The sequence below is a fragment of the Mastigoproctus giganteus genome, chromosome 6 (genome assembly GCF_048544385.1).
Source record: "Mastigoproctus giganteus isolate SK-2022 chromosome 6, ASM4854438v1, whole genome shotgun sequence".
Classification (NCBI taxonomy): Eukaryota; Metazoa; Arthropoda; class Arachnida; order Uropygi; family Thelyphonidae; genus Mastigoproctus; species Mastigoproctus giganteus.
Genome location: NC_143580.1, coordinates 118,067,531 through 118,093,633, shown reverse-complemented (window position 1 = coordinate 118,093,633; position 26,103 = coordinate 118,067,531). Strand labels below are relative to the sequence as shown.

At 36.2% G+C, this 26,103-nt stretch overlaps 1 protein-coding gene across 1 annotated transcript in view; it reads left to right on the top strand.

Moving 5' to 3' along the window:
- LOC150084531 (uncharacterized) overlaps window positions 1-26,103 on the top strand; it is a 228,006-nt gene that overhangs the window by 138,313 nt on the left and 63,590 nt on the right. The window contains exon 5 of the mRNA XM_090376275.1: window positions 873-2,011. Within this exon, the coding sequence (XP_090232401.1) occupies window positions 873-2,011 (1,139 nt within the window). The remainder of the gene's footprint in view (window positions 1-872; window positions 2,012-26,103) is intronic.

Sequence of the window (26,103 nt, the reverse complement as noted above, 5' to 3'; positions counted from 1 at the left end):
TTAATATTAGAAACATATTAATACATTGCTTCCAAGTTGGTGCCTCTGTAGCCAGGTGGGCAGGAGCAGCAGTGCGTAGCACACGCTTATTGATTAGACCGGGGTTCGAGCCCGTGCCCACCAAATATGGAGGATGCGGAAAGGTCAGGGAATGACCACCGCATATCCCAGGAGCAATATGGCCTTAGTTGCTAATGCTCCTAAAAACCAAATAATAACAACAATAACAGCTTCCAAGTTCCCCAGATCTTAGTAATAACAAACTTTTCCTCGAATGCCCTTCAAATATTGCAAAATTAAAATTCACAGATATTTGAAGGGCAATCAAGAGATTCCACAAAAAAAATGAAAATTTGTCATTAAAACTTTTCATCATACATTAGAAAGCTGTGTAACTAATAAGGGAGTTACCTGATTTAGTTTTATTTGCATTATTTATGAGAAATTGTGTTAATTTGTTAAAACTGATATTGCATTATTAACCACTAATTTGTAGTGTTGCACCCTGTATAAGCCAGTGTATAATACAGGGTAAATTTAAGAAAAGCAAAAATGAATAAAGAGAAATTAGAGAATAAACCATCAGAAAAGATCATTGCCATCATAAATATATTGATGATTACATATTACTAGAACATAAACATATGTATAAATAAAATAAATACTTATGTAATTAATAGTTTGGATAGTATAACAGTTTTACCACAGCAATTTTAGGATTAGGATCATTTTATAGCAGTAGGGCCTTAGAGTTATTGTCATGGTTGGGTAGCAATAAAATTTGAAAGTTTGCTAAAACTCTTGCTTAAAAATTAAGTGTAAACTTAAATAATATTATATGAACATCGATTAATTAAATCATTTATTTCCAGATGTGTACAAATAAAGAAGTTCAAAAAAGATGTAGTTCAATGCCTATGCTGTCCAAAGCTGTAGGGAAAACTGTATTAGTAAACAACGAAGAGAAAATACCTGAAGGAACTTTGTTAAATATAGACACAAAAAGTGTTACAAAATCACCTGTGTGTGGTGCCCTTCCAGTTTTTGATGTTAATATAGCTAACCATATTATTGACAGAGTTTTTAATCAGTCATCAGTGACATCCTCATCGGGAAATTTAAGATCAAAATCTCCACCTGTTGTGCACATTGAACCTCAACAAGAGCAACCTCTTAATCTTTGTAAAGAAAAGGAAAAAACAATAACTACAAGCCAGCAACAGCTAATTGATCATTTTGTTGATAAATTTCTTTGTGGACCATCAATTCAAAATATGGCTTGTTCTCCAGTAGAGCAGAATTTTTCAGGAAGAATATCTCCTTGTCAACCATCTCAGCAACAGAATAGTTTTGATAGACCTCAGGAAACAAAAACCAGTCATTTGTTATTGTCTAAAGCCATTGAATCGGTGATTGAAACTGCATACAGTCAAGTTCAACCCATAACTAAGAAAGAATTACCTTCACAAGAGAACAGTGACATAGAGCATATTTTTCAAACAGAAAATAATGCAACATGTAAGAACTTAATTCAGAAAGACTATAAGAAAGTTGAAGAAAGGTTGGAATACTCAAAGTCAGAAAATTCTCCTGAATCAGAAAGCAAGTTTGTTTTAACATCCCCTCCAAAAAAAGCACGAGCTCTTCGATATATTCCTATAACTAGTAATAAAAGAAGGGAAAAAACTGTTAATGAAGGCAAAGGTAATAATTCAGTAACTTCTGGAATATCTAATTTTGGGCCAAGAAAATCCCAGAGGTCTTGTAAAGGAAGACGTTATCAAGCATTATTGTCAGAAGGGCTGCTGCAACCGGTTAAAGAACGTAGGCCAAGTTCGGCTCGGAAGTCTTCATCTGAAGATAGACAAAGTAGTGATACCGAATCAGTGAAGGATATGGAAGTAAAAGCTGTATTTAATAAAAGAAATAGAAAACGGAATCCTTCAGAATCATCAGAAAGTGTAAATAGTGTTAAATCTGATAAAGAAGAATCTGTGAAGAAGAATTCTAGGTCAGTATTTTTTTTTTTTTTTTTTTTTTTTTTTTTTTGAAATATCCATAACTATTGGATAGTTATGGCTAATTTTTTTATTTAATGAAAATGTTTTTGTTATAATCCTCTCCCAGTATATCACTGGCACATAGAATGCGTGCATACATACATACACATTGAATTCACATGAGACTCGTAATGTGTGATTGGATCAAACCCATCAGAGTTCCTCTTCGGACATTTGTTACTGTTCAACTGACTTATATGATATTGTGCATTGTCAAAATCAACAAAAGCAGAAGTAGCATATACTTAAATTAATCCAAAAAGAGAATTGTATTCCTGAAAAGTTGTAAAATACAAAAATTAATATTTAAACAATATAAATAGGAAAACTTAGTGGTGTTAATTATAGATATAAAAATATTTGACTCTGTTTAATATACCTGTAATACAAAGAAGACATTACATTACACATGAGGTTTGATACTCTTGCTGATAGTGGTGACTAGTTGATAGAATAGATAGCTGCTGAGGAGGTAGATGCAATAAAGCTTTAATGTGGTCGAGGAGCTTGAGGGGGTAGGAACTAGTCTTGAGAATTGTATGATCAAATGCTGTTTGTCCAGTTTATAACTTCTTCATGAAAGTAATACATTAGCTTCAGTTTTGCTTTCATGGTTAGACTTTGTTCCATAAGAGGATTGACTTCAACATTTTCAAGTATTAATTTAATGGATAATTTTTTAAATATTTGCTATTTTTTTTTTCAAATACTCTCATCTTGCTCTTTCTTTTCCCATTGATAAAGTTCAATAGGAAAAGACAGGTTGACTCTTTTTTCCTATAGAGCTTTCAGTCCTCTGACACTGGGTGTCGAGCAAATTCAAGGTCAAGCGTTTCCATTGCGAATTATCTAGTACTCTTTGTCAGCAGTAAAGTTCTTTTTGAGTTATATCGTTCTCTGTCAGCAGTTCATTTATAAACTAGTTCTACACTTGGAAACTCAAGTAAGAACAGAGAAAGGAAATTCACCTTTCCTTTTGATTTCAGGAATGCTTTTGATACTGTTGCACATGGAAAACTACTGTACAAGTAGGAGCAGTATGGCATTTAAGGTAAGTTGCTGCTATGGATAAAGGGATGGTTGAGTGGGAGAAGACAGTGGTAGTCAATGGACAATATTAATTTCTTTACTAACCAGCTAATCTTCTAACCACGTGGTCTCCTAGCGGCACTGCTCCTGCCTCACCGTGGGGGGGGGAGCCAGAAACTTGGAAGGGAAGGGAGAGTTAACCTGCCAGGGCAAAAAGGAGCTAACCATGGACTACAATGACTTGTATTAGAGCAACCTATGTGCTTATCTAGCACTGTCAGCAATGCTGACCATGAAATTGACTACAACACAACAAAGTTAAAAAGACTGCATAAGGACACAAATTATGCTCAATGCACCGAAGAATCACGACAACAGGAATGCCCATCATTCCTCATTTTACATTCTATCTCAGACAAATCTATGATCACTCTATCACAATTTCTTATACAGAAATGCTTAGGATATGTGGCATATTTACCCAAAATGGTGAGAAGACTAATCTGGCAACCTATTGGTTGAAACTGCGAGTTCTGAGACTGCTGAAACTAACAACATTTGTAGGACCACATGTAGAGGTCACCCCACATGCAATGTTAAATTACTCCAAAGGAGTAATTGCAGAGTGGGATCTGATTAATATAACAGAAGCTGAACTGGTCCAGGAACTGAAAAACCAAAAAGTTATATAAGCCAAATACGATTAGGAAAGATGGAGGATCTTATTCCCACACTCAACATCATCCTGACATTCGGTATGCTTGTCTTACCGTCTAGTGTAAAAGCTGGCTATCTCAGCTGCCAAGTATGACCCTTTATTCTGAATCCTATAAGATGCTACAAGTGCCAAAAATTTAGTCACTTCCAAATGTCAAGGAGATCCATTCTGTCCAAACTGTGGTTCAAAAGCACATACACAAACAGACAGATGGCCAAACTCTGCACTGTCTGAATTGCAAAGGTGCACGTCGAACATACTCCAAATCATGTGACCTCTGGAAAACAGAAAAAACTCCAGAAATATAGAGTAGAATGAAAGGTTACTTACCAAAAAGCAAAGAAACAAATTATGTTCAATGCATCCAAGAACATATATTAGCATTACAGAGGCATACGATCCAAGAAAGCAAGCTTTTTATACAGCACCAGCCAGAAAAAAACCCTCTGGTTTCCACCCATCCATTCACTCCAAAACTTTGTCTAGTTCAGCCTTGAATTTATTTAAACTGTCAACTTCCACAACGTCAGACAGAAGTTTGTTCCAGTAATCAACCACCCTCTGGCAAAGACAAATTTCTGCACATCTATTCTGCAACTGTCTTTCCCCAATTTGAATTTATGTTCCCTCAGGCATGGAATCTGAGCAAGAGGAAGAATCCCATTAGCATTGAGCTTGCTCAAACCATTCAAGGCCTTATACCTTAATCAGATCACCTCACAGATGCCTAGTCTCCAAACTCTACAATGTGCAGAACTTAAGTCTTTCTTGGTAACAGTAAGTTACCAAGAAAGACTTAAGTTACCCTTTGTTTCACTCACTTTGTTGTCCTTCTCTGTACTCGTTCTAGCAGCTCTACATCTATCCTGAAACGAGGCCTCCAGACTTGTATGCAGTACTCAAGGTGTGGCCTCACCATTGCCTTATACATTGGCTTAATCACCTCCTTATCGGCACCTCCGTAGCCAGGTGGGAAGGAGCAGCAGTGCGTAGTACACGCTTCTTGATTAGACCGGGGTTCGAGCCCGTCACCACCAAATATGGAGGATGCAGAAAGGTCAGGGAATGACCACCGCATATCCCGGAGCAATATGGCCTTAGTTGCTAATGCTCCTAACAACCAAAACAACAACAAAAAACAACCTCCTTATCACTGCTAGCAAATATCCTATGTCATTAACAAAACCCCATGAGCTTCTCTTGCAGCCTGTCTGCACTACTCAGAAAACTTCATATCTGACTGCACAATTACCCACAGGTCTACTGCACATTTGGTACATTACTCTGGGCTACTGCAACCCATATGCAGTTCTTTGCGTATGTTAATGTTAAACTTCAGTTGCCACCTCTCAGCCCATCTGTTCGACTTTTCTAGATCCTATTTCAGTAGCATACTGTCATTACTGTCATTAACAACCCTACCCACATTCGTATCATCTGCAAACTTGCACATTAAGCCTAATATACCTTCATAAATATCATTGGTAAATACAAAAAACAGCAATGGACCTAGCACATATAGTGGAGTTCCCTAGGGAACTGCACTAATAACATTAGTCCACAAAGAGCAGTGTCCATCGGTTACCACTCTGTCTTCTCCCACTCAATCATCCTTTTATCTGTTGTAGCATCTTGCCCTTACTACTACTCCAATTGTATAGTAGTCTTCTATGTGCAACAGTATCAAAAGCTTTCCTAAAATCCAAGTATATGATATCAAAATTTATTTTTTTGCATCCAGTTTCTTTGTCACCATATCATGGTATCTGATCAAATTGGGCAGACTAGACTTCCCCTTAACTAACCCATGCTGTATCTGAACTATAACTGCAGTCTTGTGTTGATCCTGTAGTGCTTCCCTAACTGGTGACTCCATTATTTTCTCCAGAACAGAAATTAAACTGCCAGGTCTGTAATTTATCTCTACCATAGGCACCTGGGTCTCCTGATAATTTATGTGCATCCCATGCGTTTTTTTTCTCTGCCACGAGTCTCATTAGTTCATCTGACATCCATTTAGGCCTAAACCTTGAACTGTTTTTCTTAGTTGGCATGAAAAACCTAATAGTTTCCAATATTAATTCCTTGAATGCTTCCTATTTAGAATTTGGTGTTGGTAACACCATAAGTTGATTCCATTGTATGGAATTTAAAAAATCTCTAAGACCACTGTAGTCACCTTTATGAAAGCAAAAGTCCTTCCTCTTACCACTGATGGTAGTCACATCTTTGAGTAAATCTCGCATCTGTATGCTGTGATCACTGCCACCTAGTGGTTCCTTTATCTGCAGATTCTTAATGCATGAATAATCATTGCTGATAATCAGATCAAGAGTATCTCTCTCTCTGTTTCCCTCTTGAACATACTTCTGTAGAAAGCAATCATTGAATAAAAGTCTTGCTGTTGTGCGTGTGACCACCCCACAAGTTCCAGTCTCTATCTGGGAAGTTAAAATCCCCCATTATAATACAATCTGTTTACTGGCCCACTATTTTTCTGTACAATTGTTCATTGTACTCATCAGAGTCATTAGGCCTATAGCACACTCCTACTCTCAATTTTGCTTTCTCAGTACTTATGTCACACCAAACTGACTCAATACTGCACAGTCCACCAATGTCAACTGGATGCATTTCCTTAGATTTTGTGTTTCTTAACTAACAGCATGATCCCTCCACCTTTTCTATCCAGTCTATCTTTGTACACCCTCAATTCCAATTCTGCATTCCTTGTATCTGTGTGACAACGCGTCTCTGATATCTCAACGATATCTGCCTTTGATGTCTTGACTAGCACCTCAAATTCAATTTATTTACTATACTTCTAGCATTGGTGTACATGCAAGTATACATGCACTTATTCTTACTCTTAGTTACCTTAACACAGCCCATGTATTTACTTGTTCTATGATGACTCTCAGCAGTCCTCGACGTGGGCACTTGTACGTGATGAGGGGAATTCCCAGTGATGCTGCTGGTTCTGCACATTAGCATCACTGGGATCCAATACCCACAGCCTAGGTTCCGGGCTAACTAATATCATTGGTATCCAGTGTATTTGCCCTGCAATTCGACCTGTGGAAATTCAGAAAGGTTGAGGGGCCCAGCTTCAACACACCACTTTGGCTCCTGCTTCAACAAGACAGATGGAGCTGGATGGCAGCTAGTGGGTTTGCCTGCATGGGTCAACCGTGCTAATGCTATATCCCTACCTGCATTATTATTCTTTCATTCTTTTTAGATGTTTCATTTTATCACCACTTCCTATTATTATTACTATTTGTAATCTGGTATGTCTGCCTATATGTGTATATATATATATATATGCAGACAAACCAAAAAATGGATTTTCACAGTTGTGTTCATCAGAGATTGAAAATAATGGTGGTATAAAAAAAAAAAAAAAAAAAAGAATTGAGCAAGTTTGAATCATTTCTTGTTGATTTTTATGATTATAAATGGTGAACTTTTTAACCATTAAGTGTTTGTGTATGTTGTTAGAGAAACAGAATATCACTGTTGTGCCCAAAGCCAGGTTAAAGGACCTGCACTATGGTTCGAGAAAGCCTCAGGCATTTGCTGCACCTTCTTCCAAAAAAAAACCTCCCTTTGTGTTTCCCCGCTTACTTTGGTGTTGATTTATTATTATTATTAGTAGTAGTAGTAGTAGCAGCATATAATGCAAGAAAGCAGCCTTATAAAGAATCAGCCAAAAAAAAAAAAAAAAAAAAACCCACATCACCTGTTCTTCCCTCCAATAATTTGTCCATTTCTTATTTGAATTTATTCGAATTACCCACTTCCACAACAACAGATGGAAGTTTGTTCAAATAATCAACCAACCACTGTGCCTACACATCTATCCTGCAACCATCCCTTCTCAATTTGAATTTATATCCCCTTATGTGCATAGTTTGAGCAAGAGGAAGAATGTCATCAGCATTGAGTTTGCTCACTCCATTCAAACCCTTGAACACCGCAATCAGATCACCTCACAGGTGCCTAGTCTCCAGACTCTTCAAATTGTGGAACTGAAGCCTTTATTGGTAAGACCACCCTTTCATTCCACCAATCTCGTTGCCCTTCTGCGCACTTGTTCCAGAAGATCTACATCCTTCCTAAAATAAGGCCACCAGATCTTTATGCGACTCATGATGCAGTCAGTTTAGCAGTCTTTGGAATTTCTCTCCTGTCTGTGAGCTCAAATGCCCTTGGAGATTAGTTATTCCATTGATTCACAGCTCAAAAACGTCCTACAAATAAATCTATATCTCCTCTCCTAATTCTAGCATCATATGTACCTTAGTTCTAGCATCGTTTACAACTGTGGGAATTTTGACTTCATTCAATTTACTGTACTTTCTCAAGGTATTAGGAATGCCACCTTACAGTGGTGGCATTCCTAATTGTTACAAATATGGTGATGCTACACTTGACAGGTGTAAACTTTCTAATTTTTGGAGAAGTTTTATAGGTGTTTTAAATTCTGAATTCTTCTTGCAGTATACCAGTATTTCATCTTTTCTTAGTGGATTTCAATACTTCTTGTATAAATTTTTTAAAAATTAAATATTTAAAAAATGCCATTTTTACACATTTTATTTTAAAAAATTAATTCTGCTGAAAATTGAAAAGTTTTAGGCATAAAATATAATGCTAATAGTCTCTTTCATTTTCCAGTTCAAGAAGCTGTTAAATGTGCAAAATATAAAATGTATGCAATGCATGTATTTCTACTTATTATATATGTATAAATAGTTTTAAAAAATTTAAAAAAATATGCATATGTTAGATGCTGTCATTCACTTCCATTTTCAAAATTTATTTCAAAATTTGGTGCTCACTGAAGCATATGAAATTTGAATATTTACTCACGTTGCTAAATCTCTATTCCGAGCAATTATCTCTTTCCATGTTTCCTTATTATTCAAAAGTAATATGAATATTTCAAATGAATCATTCAAAAAGACAGTTTACAACCATTATAAACTGTTAATAATCATTAAATCATGTGGTAAAGTTTCATAAATAACTTGAACTAGAAATGAACACACAATTTTCCACACTAGTGTTATTACATGTAAAAGCAGAACAAATGTGGTGGGGCTGCACCACATTTGTTTTGCACTCATGCTATATCTCTGAGAAAATGATAAATGAAAATTACAAAACCATGCCAAGTAAAAATTTGTCTATATCTAGGGATGTTTAGAAAACTGGGGATTTTTTTTATCTTCAGCCAACAATTTATACGGGCTCATTATTTTCAAATTACTTCTTACAGCCATGACACTGAAGGGTTAAAGACTAATCAAATCTCCTCTAATGTATTTAATTACCAGGTTTTGTAGCATATATTCAAAGATTTTCTTCATGTGGGTGCTTTTTTCCTGATCTCATTATCTTTGGTCATTTTCAAGAGGCCCAATATCTCTCTCTCTCTCTCTCTTTTTTATTATTATTTTTAATTTATTGTTTTAAAATCTCAATCACTGAACATTTCTGAAATTATAATATTCAATTTCATGTTTTTGAAAAAGTTCACATAGGCTGCAAAATAAGTTCGCACTTTAACTTGCACCACAGGACTGTGAATCTGTTTTAAAGACGCTATCACGTGATCACATCTGTCCTTATCATTCATACTGTTATTTATGCCTGATGCAGTAGTGATACTAAAGGGTTGGCCATCTTCACAACAAACTAACTCCAAATAAATGATTTGAAGGACTAAAACAAAATACCAACTGCCTACTATAACGGGTGGAAAGCATTCCCAAAGGGATCAACTGCTAAGGCCAAAGGTGAGTCAATTTTAATGCAGCTAAACAGCATTAAAAGTGTTCCACCCACAATTCCAAAATGCACCTCCTTTTAGGACAGTAGATAACCAATCTCTAGAGTACCTCTCAATGGATATTCTGGGAATTTCAGCCCACAAAAGCAAATCGGTCAACACACTTGACACTTTGTTTACAACAGCCAGTATTTTTAGAACTATTTTAGACTACCATACTTGTAACATCATCATACATATATATAAGTATGATGACATTACAAGTTTTCAGATATTAGTCATGCATGCCTAACATTACACTGCAGATTTTTACTGGGTTCAGAGGTGCTGGCAGATTAACCAGTATTCTGGAATTTCACAGTAATATTCCTTAAGGATTTTTTAAAGAGGCGTTTCATACAGTACATAATCCACCTCCCCCACCAATTGTGCATATGTTGCATCTACAAAGCAATATCTATTTGCCGAATTGACGAATTAGAATACTCACTCCAAACACGTAAGGCATTAGATCCTGTAGTACTTAGTAATGTGTGTGGGTTGAAGGTTGTGAGGATAGATGATATTTGCTGACAGTAGACTAAATTACTGTGGATACAATTTTCAGGAAATAATAATAGTATTCACCATGTAGTACAAGGAAGTGACAGGCTATTGCTGCACTGGACAGTAGGCATGTGAAGGAGGATTGTTCCAGAGAATAGAAGTAGAAGGGATAAATGAGGAAGTGGAAAAGCCGATTCTCTGAGTTTGCAGTTGCGCAATGAATGGATGCTGACGTTGAAACGTGTTTGAACTGGTTTCGAAGAGAGTGGGAGAATTACAGATGACAATTCAGAATAACAATACCCTTCGAAATATTTGTAGAAAAAGCATGCATTGAAAACTGAACATCAGTGAGAGAAGAGACAGGTTATTAATTAACCTGCTTGAAAGAGGTTTTGTGGACCCTATCCTATGTGTGAGAACAATATGGTAGGACAGATTTGAGATAGAAAAAGAAAACCTAGTTTTTGTGATGCAGAGGAAGCAATATTTGTGATGTGCTAAGGATTAATCTGACTTACAGTCTCTCCCAAGGGAGAGACTATAAGTCAGAGTAATCCTTAGAGTGACCAGAGAGTAATCCTTAGAGTAATCCAGAGTGATCCTTTCCCAGAGAGTTAAATTCTTTGCTGAAGAATTGCCAAGCAGTTCTCCTTTAAAACAACTTGGGTAGGCTCCAGAGATGGTCCAGGAGGTAGACATTGTGGTTTAATGCTGCAGAATGCAAGGTTTTACAATTGGGAAGTATCAACCTGAAAATAACTTGTATTTTAGGAGGATTTGAATCAGATAGTAGAGAGGAGAGGGGGGGAGAGAGAGAGAGAGAGAGAGAGAGAGAGAGGGGGAGAGAGAGAGACACTTGGTGATTACAATCCAAACAGATATGAGGTTTTGCCATGCAGTGTAAACAGGCAGCAAGGAAAGCTCTTGGTATCTTATTGATAATTATTGAACATTTACTGGCAAAGATGGAAGTCATAATCCCACCATTTAAAACAACATTATGGCCTGATATTAAGGTCCAATGACAGGAAACACACAGTGTACTTCCTATCGTTGTACCTTATATCCATATGAGAAAACACTTCAAATGTGTGGTCTTCAGGACTTGGTAACAGATTACCTTAGAGGGGGATGGTTGAGTGGGAGAAGACAGAGTGGTTATCAGTGGACACTGCTCTTCACAGACTCATGTTATTAGTGGAGTCTCCTAGGGTTTGGTGTTGGGCCCATTGTTATTTTTGGTATTTATCAATGATATTGATAAAGGTATATCAGGCTTAATGTTTAAGTTTGCAGATGATATGAAGTTTGGCAGGGTTGTTAATGACAGTAATGATAGTACACTGCTGCAATAGAATCTGGAAAAGTTTAGCAGATGGGCTGAGAGGTGGTAACTGAAGTTTAACTCTGACAAATGTAAAATACTGCATATGGGTAGCAGTAACCCTAGAGTAACATATCAACTGGGTAGTACTACACTCAGGGTAGTGGAGAATGGACCTGGGGGTAATTGTGCAGTCAGATATGAAGTTTTCTAAGCAGTGCAAAAAGCCTGCAAGAGTAGCTCATGAGCTCATGGTATCTTGTCAATGATATACAGAAATTTCCCTAGTAGGGATAAAGAGGTGATTGTCCCCTAGTATAAGCCAGTGGTCAGGCCACACCTTCAGTACTGTGTACAGGTCTGGAGGCCTCATTTTAGGAAAGATGTAGATCTGCTGGAACGAGTACAGAGAATGGCAACAAGATTAATGAGGGGAACAAAGGGTTGGTGTTACCAAGAAAGGCTTAAGTTCTGCAAATTGCAGCTTCTGGAGACTAGGCACAATTACCCCCAGGTGATCTAATTGAGGTGGATAAGGCCTTGAATGGATTGAGCAAGCTCAATGCTAATGGGGTTGTATTTGGGTTAAAAGGTGTCAGCTATGCTGTATATGACCGGTATTTGGCGCATTATGGCCTCAGTCGCTGATGCGCCAATAAAACCCAAACCAAACAAACAAACAAGCTAATGGGATTCTTCCTTTTGCTCAGATTACTCACTGAGGGGGAATAAATTCAAATTGAGGAAAGAGAATTGTAGAACAAATGTGTGGAAATTCGCCTTTAGCCAGCAGGTGGTTGATAGTTGGAACAAACTTCCATCTGTTGTAGTGGAGGTCATCAACTTAAATTAGTTCAAGGCAGAACTAGAAAAATATTTGGAAACAATGGATGGGTGAAGTGGGAAGGGTGTGTTTTATTTGTTTATTATTATTATTTTTGCTGATGCTATATAAGCTTGCTTTCATGCATCATATGCCCCTACTAATGCTAATTGAGGTCTGTATGGCTCTGAGAGTGAATAGTAAAATGAATGAACATAAAATTTTCAGGTTATTAATGACACTGGAACTGAGGCCATAAATTCAAGTTATGAGGTAGTTATGAAGGAGTATAGATGGGATTGTAGGAAGTTTTCTTTTAGCCAATGAATTTTAAATGAATACTGGAATAAGTTACCTCTATGAGTAGTTGAATCCGACACTGTTAAGAAATTCAAAGCCTCAGCTGGATTAGTGCCTACCTGAAGAGTGAAACAAGAATGATTTTTTTTTTTTTTTTTTTGCTGCTGTAGCAAAAACTTGTATCTAATACTAATACAAAAAGAGCACAAACATGAATAATTCAGCTCCTTCATTCCAGGAGTTTCCGCTGAATACGATCTTGAACAGGCCCCAGGTGACAAGCAGTTATCTTTGTGCTATATGATTGTGATTGCGAAGAAGGTTTAAATAAGTTATTTAGTTTTAAAGTCAAAGTAGATTTTCTGTTTATGAGTTGCAAAAACTGTTCAGAAAGGAAAAACACCTTTCTGTTTCCTCCGCATTTTTTTTGTCCTTGATAACATCACTAATCTTAACCTCCACTTGATCACAAGTGTTACAAGAAAAATATTTTTTGCTTCTGCTGTTCGTGGCAAGACTTGGAAGCCTGGGAGAAGCAGTCCACTCTTCCCCCGAGCTCATCCTACTTGTGAGGATACCGAGTAGGATGAGTTTCACAATCAGGGGTTCCATGATTGTGAAACTACTCAATATAAGAATGAGGCAAGATACATTCCCTTCTTCCTCATAATACAGTAGACTTTCAGAATAACAGCGTCTTTGGGAATTCACTATGCTGTTATTTCGATTTTTCCATCATCTAGAAAGTTTTTTATTTTTAATATATTTAATGCAGAAATAATGAGGCTAAATAAGAAATAGAGAGATTAAGAATGTAATTTGATTAACTGCACATAAAAAAACATAAACATGTTGACGATCCAATGTTATTTTTTGCCATTAATACACCTACTCATGCCCATTCTATTTTCCATTATCATATCAAGTTTGTCACTAAGCTTTAATGTTATTAATTATTCTTCTTTTCTTCTCTGTATGAGGTTTAACTTTAGGAGCCAAAGTGAGAGGTTTTTAATTTAAAATAAATGTAAAACAGCACTGTAATCCATGATATCAGTACAGAATTCACTTTCAAAATGGTGAATTTAAACAAACAAGTAATTACATGAGTTTCCGATTTCTTTTTTCTGGCACTGCAAGACATCTGCACTGTATGTAAACATCCAATCTCAATGTGCTGTTATCTCGAATGTGTCATTATTTTGACAGTCTACTGTACATCTCTAACAAATAAATTACAGTAGAGCATCAGTTAATTGGAATACAGGCATACCCCGAATAACGAATAGGATGCGTTCCACGAAATTACTTCGTTAAGCGAAACTTCGTTTTCAGAGGTAAAAATACTATGGCCAGAATAGGGATACGTTCCTACGTAAAGAAAATGAAAAGCTTTTTTTTCGAACAAAGAAAAGTTTTATTAAATAAACAGTCAACTTACATACAAAGTGAAATCACATTTTAAAATATGAGTCTAAAATTGATTGCTTATGCTTTTTTTCTCTTTCATTTAACAATTGCCTATACGGAGTTATTGCATTTAACACTGATCGCTTAACAATAAAACTTCTTCCTAAATCAGGATCATTTTCACTAAAAAAATTTAAAACGTTTTCAATGTCATTTAAGCACCTTTTTAAATCTTTGGTTTTTAACACTTTTTCAGCAGGAACTTCTTTAACTTCGTATTCATTATCTTTGTCTTCGTTGCTAACAAGGTTTTCTAAATCTTCCACTGAAAAACCATCATCTTCTGCATTCAATAAATTTCTAACATCCTCTTCATCGACATTTTCGAAACCTATTGATTGAGCCATCTGGATAACTTCATTTCTAATTTCTTGGATGTTATTTTCTTCTTCTATTACAACTTCTGGCCATATTTTGCGCCAAACTCCATGTAAGCATTTCTTAGTGACTTCTTTCCAAGAACTATCAATGTTTTCAATTGCGTTTTTAATGGTGTAGTTTTTCCAAAAAGTTTTAACTGTCATTTCCTCTTTATCCTCTAGTTCAGTTAAACTGCTTAATGTTCGACGCAGGTAAGCTTTAAATGATGCTATTACTCCCTGATCCAATGGTTGAATCAGGGAAGTTGTGTTTGCTGGAAGAAACACAACTTTGACAGGAATGCATGTGTCCAACATGTTAAGATCAGTAGGATGTCCCAGAGCATTGTCTAACAACAAAAGAGCTTTTTCTTCAAAGTTGTTTTTTTTGACAATACCGTTTTACTTCAGGACAAAAGTGGTTAACAAACCAATCAGTAAATAACTCCTTGGTAACCCACGCTTTTCTATTTGCTTTCCATATTACAGGTAAATTCATTTTTATGTTACCTTTTAACGCCCTCGGATTTTCTGATTGGTAAACTAATAACAATTTTAATTTATAATCGCCAGAGGCATTTGATCCAAAGAGTAACGTTAAACAGTCTTTGGCTGCTTTGAACCCAGCAGCTGATTTTTCTTCAATAGAAATGAAGCTTTTTGTTAGTAGCCGTTTCCAGAACAAACCGCTTTCGTCAACATTGAACACCAAATTTGGTGGAAATTTTTCACGTTCAATTATTTCCTTTAGTTTTTCTGGAAACTTCTCCTGTTAATTTTACACTATAAATCCTGGCCCGTTTTTTAAATTTCTCGAACCAACCACGAGAAGCCCCAAAGGTTTCCGTAATTTCTTCAGTTTGTTTAGATTTCAGGTGATTAAACTGGAATATTTTTTATGTTAAATGGGGCTTGAAATTGCGGACTTCGTTATATCGAAGCTTCGTTATCAGAGGTAACGTTAACCGAGGTATGCCTGTAATTAATGTCCGATCTCTTCCGGATAGCTAAATTTTCCGGATAATCAATTGAAAGGTAATATTAAATAAATTCTGTTATAATGTATTAAAATAAAAGAAAACGATCTTAAATATCGTGACAAAACAAATTTATTTAATTGAAAGATATAATAATAATAATAACTTATACATAAAATTTTGCACATTTACATATGTATGTATGTATGTTCCGACAGGTATTTAATAGCAAATTTTCTGGAAAAAAAAATTTTAAGTAATTTTTTTAAATGTTTGATTGTTTTTTTGTTTCGTGTGTTGTGATGTGTTTTTTTTTTTTTTTTTTTTTTTTTGCTACTAAATGTCTCAAGTTCCTTAACAATGTCAATTTGATTATATTTGCATTCTTCCTGTTTTTCTGCCCATTTCAGTGCTATTTCTTTTCATTGACATTTTATGGTAAAAAAAAAAAAAAAAAAAAAACTGAGAAAAATAATAAATTGCACAGTTTTATTATTATTCTTACCGAATCTGGAGCTAAAATAAATATAATATTTTAATGAATCAAAAGAGACTAGTTTAAGCCTTCAGCAATAAAATTATACAACTGTCATGAAATGCAGTGAAGAGAAAAAAATTGCCATGGAAAATTGGGTTCACGGAAGCGATTACTAAACTCTATCGTTCATGGTTTCCTAATCCAACATTTCACCAGATATCCGAAGGAGGAAAAAAAAAATAATAATAAAATACTTTCATAACATATTTGTCTCAAATACTACCATTAATAAAAAAAAAAAAAAAAAAAAGAATTAAAATTAGCCTTTCAAATTATTCCAGATGACTGATGTTCTGATGTAGTAAACAAATTTTTCCATTCCTCATCCAGATAATTTTAGAAAATTCTTCCAGAACTCCCAAAATGGTGAAAAGATAACATAAGAAGACTTACACATGAAGTGATATGAACAACTCGCTCAACAACTAACTGGCTTCAGGAGAATTTCTATTAAAATTACTCCACATGTTACATTAAACACGTCTAAAAGAGTCATAGTGGAATAGGACCTGATGGATATCCCAGAATATGAAATATTTGTAGTTCAAGAATTGAAAAGTCTTTGAAAGTTATACACATTAAAAGAATCCATACCAGGATTCCTTTAACATGTGTTCTTTTAACATCTTTCATCCTTATTTTAACATTGTTTCTTTACTGACTCTGTGAAGTGGACAGTAGATCCTCTGGGTTCATGATTCTAGCCCTAAGCACCGGGTCTCCATTGCCTAGTGCAATACACTCCGAGGAGAGTGTCAGGCAGAGAGTTTGACTGGGGTGTTACATCTGTCAAAAGGTAATGCAGGTGTCCTAAGGCAAGCTCAGCGAGGACAGAAACCTCGTAAAGAGCAACAGTGCAAAAGCTGGCTTGATCTTGATTTTCAGTATGAATATGGACTGCGAAAGTTGGGGCCTATCAATCCTTTTGATTAAGAGTTTTAAATTAATGTATTTTAATTGGTTGCTACCAATTAAAATACATTAGTTTAAAACATCATATTTGGACACAAATGACATAAATAATAATGAACCCTTTTTAGGGATTCATGCAAAGGAAAACATAGATATTGGATGTCCCATCTTTCCAAAAAAAAAGAAAAATCAAAAATATATTGACATAAGCAAACTTCTACTTCAAAAACAAATAGACCAAACTTCCTCCTTTTAGGCCAAATGCAACACACTTGCAATGGAATTGTAGAGGTCTGTAGCCAAAGATGAATCATATAATCTGATTAATTATTATGCTACTTAAAAATTTTACTCAAAGAAACAAACCTGACTTCTAAGATGTCTCTTGTTTTGTATAGATAAGATAAAAACACCACATTCTCTGCTCATTGAGATTGTTCTCTGTTCTTGCAAATCGTTTGTTGAAGATATCCATTCTGAATCCATAGACAGTGCTAATACTGGCTTGGTAACAGAATAGTAGCTCAGATCAATGGTTAGTATGTCTCATACAGAGACATACTAACCATTGAAGAACAATGCTTTTAATAAAGCAAAACACAAAATGAATAAATCGTGGAACCTGTTTCACAAGTATCCTACCACCTTCAACCTCATTAATTTTAAGAAATTAAAAGTGGAGAAACTAAAATCAGATGCAAACAAAAAAAAAAGACTGCTGGATTCAGTTTGCTTCCATCATAACAAAAGCGACAACCACCAGGCTTATCTTGAAGAAAATTTTAGCAACTTTATGGAAAATGCCTTCTGACTCTTCCCTCTTCCCCATTTTAAATTGGAATGGACAGGAGCTAACCAATCAGTGAGATATCAAATGCTTTAGCCAAAACCTTTTCAAAGTGTCTGCAACAGAGTGATGTGATTCACTATTCTAGCAAATCAGTATTTAGTCTCAGCAGAAAAGTATAGAATACATTTTAATACCATTCACTCTTTTTCTTATAATCAACATATTGCAATATTAAAGTTAAAAGAATCCCAAAATAAAACATCCAGTATTGCTACTGGTGCAGATGGGATATAATACCTCATGATAAAACAACTAAATGAAATAGGCTTATGCTCATTATTAACTTTTTAAAAAAGAATATTTTGTGAGAATTATTATCCTCTTGGTGACGTTCAATTATCCTAGCTATTCCCAAACCAGGAAAAGACCAACCATCATCTCATAATCATTGATCTATTTTATTGGTCTCTTACCAATTGCCTAAGCAAGATCATAGAAAAAATATGTTGGTGGCTTGCATAAACAATGTGGCTTTTAATGAAATAGATCTCTCTAGATCTAATAGTCAAATCAACAAATGTTCAAAATGCATTTGTTAGAAATGAACATCTAGTGATGGTAACCTGGCTAGGAAAAGCATTTGACACCACTTTAAGAGTGGTACTCTCTGAAATCTATGCACCCTATTGTTGCAGGGTCGTCTGCTGCTCTTAATCCAGAGCTTCCTTCAGTGTAGGGCATTTCAAGAAGGTGTTTCATAAGGATCAATTATCGAGTTCCATGCTCTGTGCTATCAAAATAACATGTCAGATATTTCCATAAGTCCATCTGTATATGCTGATGATCTCATTTTTTTCTTGTCATTTTGTAATATGAGCACTGTTGAAAGACAACTTCAAGGTGTGTGATATGGAACTATAGCTCTAGACAGAACAGAGGGGAAGTGATAGTTGTGAGAGCTCAAATAGGTCATACCTTCTTTATCCATTTCTTCCTACTCATGGAAGAAGATCCTCCTTAATGTAGCCATTGTCATTCCATCCTTACAATAAGGCACTGGAGTAATCATTATCAACTTTCATTTCAATCTCTGCATTTCAGTTTTTCTTGAAACAGGATCTAAATCTGGCTGAACTCTATATAAATTGCAGTTTTATCAGAATTTTTTACGTTTTAAAATAATTAAACTCGATCATTTATGAAAAGTTAGCCGAGTGCATAAATCAAAGTCACTATACAGCATATAAAAGGCATGGTTTGGCCCTTGCAGCCCTTTTCCCATTAAATTTCCATACTATCATCTCCATCCTGACTAAAAAAATGAGAACTGAGGTCGGACAAAGAACAGAAACAGTTCCAGAAGCTGTACCAGTATTTCTTCTTATCCATGTAACAGGAGAACATGCTGTTGGAAATATGTCACCTTTCTCCATATAGAAAGGAATTAAAGGGTTGTAGGGACTACCAGAATAGTAAAAATTTTGCACTCTGGAAATATTCAACTGGAAATTACATGTCAAAAACATTCTAGTAGCTTCTATGGGCTACGATTTGGAGGATTGCCTATTACAGTCATTCTGCACATCACTTTAGATACATTGAGAGTAGTCACTGCAGGGTAGGATGTGCTGGAGATTTGCAAGGAACTATAAATTCAAAGAATATCTAATACAAGCAAATATTAGCACAAAGAGATGGAGCCATTGCTCCTATTGGATATTTAAATTGTACAGTTAAGGTGTATTTTTAAAACCCATTCAGATGTTTTAAATGACAAAAATATATCCCTTCTGAAACAGAAGCATCCATTTGTGCTCAGTGGGATCAAAATAGCACTACATGAAAACATGCACAGCTCTAAACCAACATTCCAAAATTATTAGAGAGAAAACCGAGCCTGTTCCCAAATATTTAACCATTGGATAATGCAGCATGATCTCATATCAAATTACAAAGAGACTCTTAATTAAGTTTCATCTACCCAAGCGGTAAGAAAACAATGTTCATTAGGAATGCAAATGGATGACTGTTGCACCATTTGAATCTTTCATCCTTCATATAATACAGTTACTCAGTCCATTGCAGCCTGACAAAAAAAGAACAGATACTGAACATGCCTATTTCACTTTCATCAAAAGATACATTATATTTTACACAGCACATTAAAGAAATATTGTGAACCTCATCATTTCTTTCTGAATAAATAGAAATAGAAGAAAAGGAAGCAACTGGTGAATCAATATTGGTTAATATTGGAAATTTTTTCAGTGATACATATAAAAAGATATTTATTTATAAAAAGATAAGTCAAAGGTGGAAAAAATACAAGTCATTTGCCTGGAAAACAAACAAAGGGATGTAACAAATAAAAATGATAAATAAAGTGATCCAGTGAAACTGTTGAGGCTTACATAAAAATCTAGATTATGTACAATTACTAATACATAAATATAAACTGGTATCTACATTTACAGTAAAGTTCTTAAACCAGTCTTTGACCTGGTCATTCCATATTACATCATATTTTGTAAAGAACGAATTAGAGAAAGGACCAGCATATAGAGGCATAGGGTTTTCAACCCACTTTGAAGAAGTGCAAGCTGGTAAATGGAAAAAAAAAAAAAAAAAAAAAAAAGGTTATTGATCTATTAAGAAGAACAAAATTGTGTTGATATGTTACTTTTTCTATAAGTTAATCTGATAGGCATGTCTATGTCTCAGGATTTGCCAGCAGGAAATTATGGCCAATGGGCTGGCTGTAGTCAAATGGTTATATGTAGCCATAAATAAGGAGGTTGTGGGTTTTTGAGCCTGTTAACTGCCATTGTGACTGTAATCCATTTTCATTTTGTTTTAAGTACTATACTAATGTAAATAAATACCATAACTAAATATTGCCAAAAACCAGTGCTCTGTATGTTGATGATTTTATCATCTTTTACCATTTTTGTAACATCAGAACAGTTGAAAGACAGTTACAAAAAACTGTAAACAACATTAAGCAGGCATTTAGCAATGGTTTCGGGTTGTTCACACAAAACCTATACTTCTCTGCTGGAAACAGAACCTGTGTCATGAGCCAGAATTGAAGCTGAAGGGAATTTGTTGACATCAAATCATGTTTTACACAAAACCTATACTTCTCTGCTGGAAACAGAACCTGTGTCATGAGCCAGAATTGAAGCTGAAGGGAATTTGTTGACATCAAATCATGTCACAGACCGTCCTGGCTTCACTGAAATTGGGTACACTTGACTTGTGTCACCCGAATATCAGTTCCATCAGTGTTTTAGACTCCCAGGTCGCAAGTACAGCTTGTCTGGCATATCTGAGAGAATGTCTGTGACAACCTCAAGGATGATGCTATTCTACAGAGATAGTTGTAGATGATCTCAGTCCATATTTTTTAGGCTTTGAACTTTTTTAGCAGGAATAGTTAAAAGTATTTCATTAATTGCCGACTCAAATTTATATTTTAAAATCTCCTTAGAGTCAAGAAATTTCTTATTTTGGAAAGAATTTGCGGAAAACATGTTCTGTTCCATGTTGGTCTTCAAAGGTTGAATTCTGTTTGTAATTTTCTGAAGGAGAAAGATGTTTTATTAAGCAAAGTATAATTTTCACTATAGTATCTTTACTGAGTCTGGGAGAGAGCAAAGAGTGGGGATAAAGGAATAAAGAAGAGAGCAAAGAGTGCAGATAAGGAATTCTTCACAAATATAAATGCAAAGAAGAGGACAAATCAGACCCATATGTAATTGTGTGGGATAATATTAGATACTACAACTGATGTTGCAGATGAACTCAAACAGTTACTTTGCATCCATATTTACAGAAGAAAAACCCTTTATGTCAATGATCACATGGAAATGAAGTGGAAACATATGTAATTAATGATATTGAAATTTCACATGATTATTTAATTAAACTTTTGTTCCTACAAGCAAGTAAGGCTCCTGGGGTTGATGGCATATACCCTATAATCTTAAGGGAGGTGGCACGTGAGTATTGAACCATTAAGGCTAATAATGAGAGCATCAATGGACTCAGACAGATTCCATTGGATGGGAAACTGCCAATGTATTGCCAATAATTAAAGGCAGTTCTAAGAGTGTAATGGGAAATTACCGACCAGCCAGTCTAAGTTCAGTAGTAGGGAAAATCATGGAGGCAATGATCAAGGGTGGAATTCAGGATCATTTAGATAGAAATGGAATTCTGAAGGATACACCATGGTTTTGTAAAGGGAAAATCATGTTTAACAAATCTGGCTAGCTATTTTGACACTCGTGAGCTGGATTTAGGAAATAATTTCGACATTGTTTATTTAGATTTCAGCAAAGCATTTGAATCATTCCCACATGAACCATTACTTTATAAGCTGGAACAGGTTGGAATCACTGGGAAAATCCTTAGATGGATAGCAGGATGGCATCAAGCAGAGGGGTGTGATAAATGGTTATTTCTCAGATTGGGTTAATGTAAAAAGTGTGAGATTCCATAAGGATCAGTACTGGGACTAGTGTTGGTTTTGATTTTCTTAAATGACATCGATGAAAGGATAGAGACATGTTGCGTAAATATGCAGATGATGTAAAGATCGGTAGAGTAGTTAATAGTCACTGCCAAGCAGAGCTTCTTCAGAGTAACCTAGATAGACTTCGGGGATGGTCAGAAAAGTGGCAGCTATGATTGAATTCAGCAAAATGCAAGGTCTTACACCTGGGGAACAGAAACCCCAAAATAACTTATACATTTGGTGTAGTTGAACTTAAGTCAGTAGTGGAAGAAAGGGACTTGGGAGTTACTATGTGGTCAGACATGAAGTTCTCCTAGCATTGTGTGGACAGGCTGCAATGCAAGATCCATGGTGTCGTATCGATGATTTATCGAACATTTGCTAGTAGAGATAAGGACATCATAATCCCATTATACATTGAGTGATTACTGAATTATGACCACCTACCTGCCTAATACTTCGTAGGTCCTCCTTTTGCCCTCAGTACAGCAGCTATCCGATGTGGCATTGATTCAACACGATGTCGGAAGCGTTTGGGAGGTATGGACAACCAAACTGTGTGTAATGCAGGTATGGAGGTGATTGGTGTATCCAGACGCCTGATATTCCTTTCCATAGGGGCAGTTCGGAGGCCAATCAATACGCTGGAAGTCAGAACTGTGCTCCTCAAACCATTCCTGCACAACAAGTGCCCAATGGCTCGGTGCATTGTCATCTTGAAAGACACCATCACCATTGGGAAAAAGTGTAATATAGCGGGGTGTACACAGTCAGCAAGCAGTTGATGATAGCGGAGACCACTGATACATTGTTCCACATGCACCAGGGGTCCAAGTTCCTGCCAGTGAAACATGCCCTACACCATACAACTGCCTCCACCGGCCTGCACTTTTGATACCATGCATGATGGATCAAGAGCCTCATGTTGTTGACATCAAATCCGTATACGACCATCCACAGTGTGGAGTAAATAATGTGACTCATCCGACCAGCACACTTTCCAGTGTTCTAATGTCCAACTTGCATGCTCTTTACACCAGGCAAGTCTTTTACGCCGATGAACCTTGGTTAGGAGAGGATGCCATAGGGGTCATCTGCTGGTATAGCCCATATGTTCAAGCGTGTGTAAACGCATGGTCATGCCAGATATTGTTCTGGCATGACCGTGATTGATTGGCCCATGTTGTATTGGGTAGTCAACTCTTCAACAGTGCTGCACCTGTTCGCCTGTACGAGCCGTTGGACCCGGCACTCACCTCTGACATCAACCTTTCACTGACCTTTACAGTTTTGCTGTCGGGTCGTTGTTTGACCATTTTGACACCAGACCTGGTACTCTTTAACCATGGCAGCTTTCGAAGACCCCACCAGTTTGAGCCATTTGGGAAATCGAGGCACCAGCTCTTCGAGCACCCGCAATCTGTCCTTTATCAAAATCCTATAAATCCTTCCTTTTACCCATCACACTCAGAATTTTACTACTTACTGAACCACTGATACCTTATCTATGCTACGTAGGTCGACTAACTCCGCACTCTCGTATCTCACGTGGTCAGCGGGTTGCATTGAGTTTTCATAGGGGGTGGTCATAATTCAGTGATCACTCGGTGTATAAAGCTATTGTTAGATGACACTTGAAATACTGCGTTCAAGTATGGAGACAAAGCTTCTTGAAAGGGTCCAAAGATGGGGTAACATGCCTGGTAAAATCGGCGAAAGGGTCTCCGTATAAGGAAATACTGCCTATAAAGTTAGTTAACACTTGAAATACTGTGTTCAAGTATGGAGACAAAGCTTCTTGAAAGGGTTCAAAGATGGGGTAACTTGCCTAGTAAGATCGGCAAAAGGGTCTCCGTATGAGGAAAGACTTTGAATATGTGGGTTGCATGGCTTGGAAACTAGCCACCTTAGAGGAGACTTGATTGAGGTATTTAGTCTCTAATTGGCAAAAGTAAAGTGAATGGAGATGAAATTTTCACAGTTATAAATGGTTCTAGAACTAGGGGCCATAAATTCAAGTTACGATGGGGAGCAAGAGAAGTTTATACAGGATTTCAGGAAGTTTTATTTTAACCAGCAAGTTACTACTGAAATAAGTTACCTGCATCAGTGGTTGAGGCTGACAGTTTGGGGAAATTCGAAGGTCGGCTGGATAGTTACCTACAGGAAGAGGGAAATGCATAGGTTGTCTCTTTTTTTTTTTGCTGGTGCAGCATAAACCTTGGGCTTTTTCACATCATATATAGCCATTACTAATTAATTTGCTGTCATATTGTATCCCACTTTGCAAATACTGAAGAACCTTTATAAATGTGTATGCATCTGTGAAATACAGAGTTTCAATGCTGTATCCAATTCCCTAGCTATTTCAGAATTTTGATTGCCAAGGGTTTTCATCATAAATTTTATGTTAGTGTCTGCAGTTAAAAGATTTGCTTCTTTGCAGCATAGCATATGTACCACTAACTTTATAGGCATTAATTTAGATATAGCCACAGATAATAAATAAATTCATCCTCACAAAAATAAATACTTGAATCTAAATCAATTAAAGCTTTCTGCACACAATATCTCAACTCAAAATAGTTTTAAATCATGGACTGTTCCAATGAGCTTTGGGATCTAATTGCATGACAATTTATTTGCCAAATTCTGCTGCAGTATACTTTTGTAAATATTTTTTATTTATTTATTTTTTTTTTTTTGTGATTTTAAAATCACCTTTATGTGATTGAATCATAAACAGTTAATTTTTAGATTAGTACCGAAAAACCATTATTTTTCTTTCAATACATTTGAATGCCGGAAAAAAAATTACCGGGATCTCGGTTTTGTAAGCCCTAATTCCAACTTCTTTCTATTCCCAAGTATCGAAGTTTTGCTGAAAAGGACATTTTCTTGGAAAAACTGCAGAATTGTACTTCAGTGGCACTAAATCGATAGTATTAGAGTAGTTAGTTAAATTGAACTTGCTTTATAAGCAAGTTCAGTTTTAACATGCTTATTAAGTCATTTCTGAAATTACACTTCATATATATTGACTCAATGAGTACTTTTGAGCATAAATGTCTCTCTCTCTCTCTCTCTCTCTCTCTCTCTCTCTCTCTCTCTCTCTCCAACCTATTTTGAAACAAATCAGATAAGTAATATAGCTCAATTCCTTTTATACTGAGTGACAAGTTACTTGCACTTCCATTGCCCAAGGAAATAATCACTTCATCAGAAACACTGGCAGCTGCCCAAATTAGACTATATAAAGCACATAGTCAATTACTGAGGGCCAGTGTCAATGGGTTTGTGGAATTCAGCAACAGACTGGGCCAACAATGTGTCCTAAGTGACTGAGCACAGTAGAGCACATCAAAGGCAGATATTGTTGGGATATCAGAGACGTCGTGTCACACAGATATAAGGGATGCAGAACTGCAATTTGGGGAGTATAACGTCTACAGAAAGGAAAGACAGGATAGGAAGGGGGGAGGGGTTATGCTATTAGTTAAGAAACACATAAAAACCAAGGAAGTGAAGCCAGTCGACATCACTGGACAGTGCAGTGTTGAGTCAGTTTGGTGTGACGTAAGCATTGGGAGATCAAAATTGAGATTAGGAGTGTGCTATAGGCCTAATGACTCTGATGAGTATAATAAGGAACTGTACAGGGAAATAGAGTGGGCCAGTAAATCAGAGAGTCTTATAATGGGAGATTTTAATTTCCCAGATATTGACTGGAATTTGGGGGCTGGTTACTCACACACTAGCAGGGCTTTTGTGGATTTATTGGATGATTGTTTTCTACATCAGCGTGTTCGGGAGGCAACTAGAGGGAGTAATACTCTTGATTTGATTATCAGCAGTGATTCTTCATGCATTAAGAATCTGCAGATAAATGAACCACTAGGTGGCAGTGATCACAGTGTGCTGAAGTGGGATTTACTCAA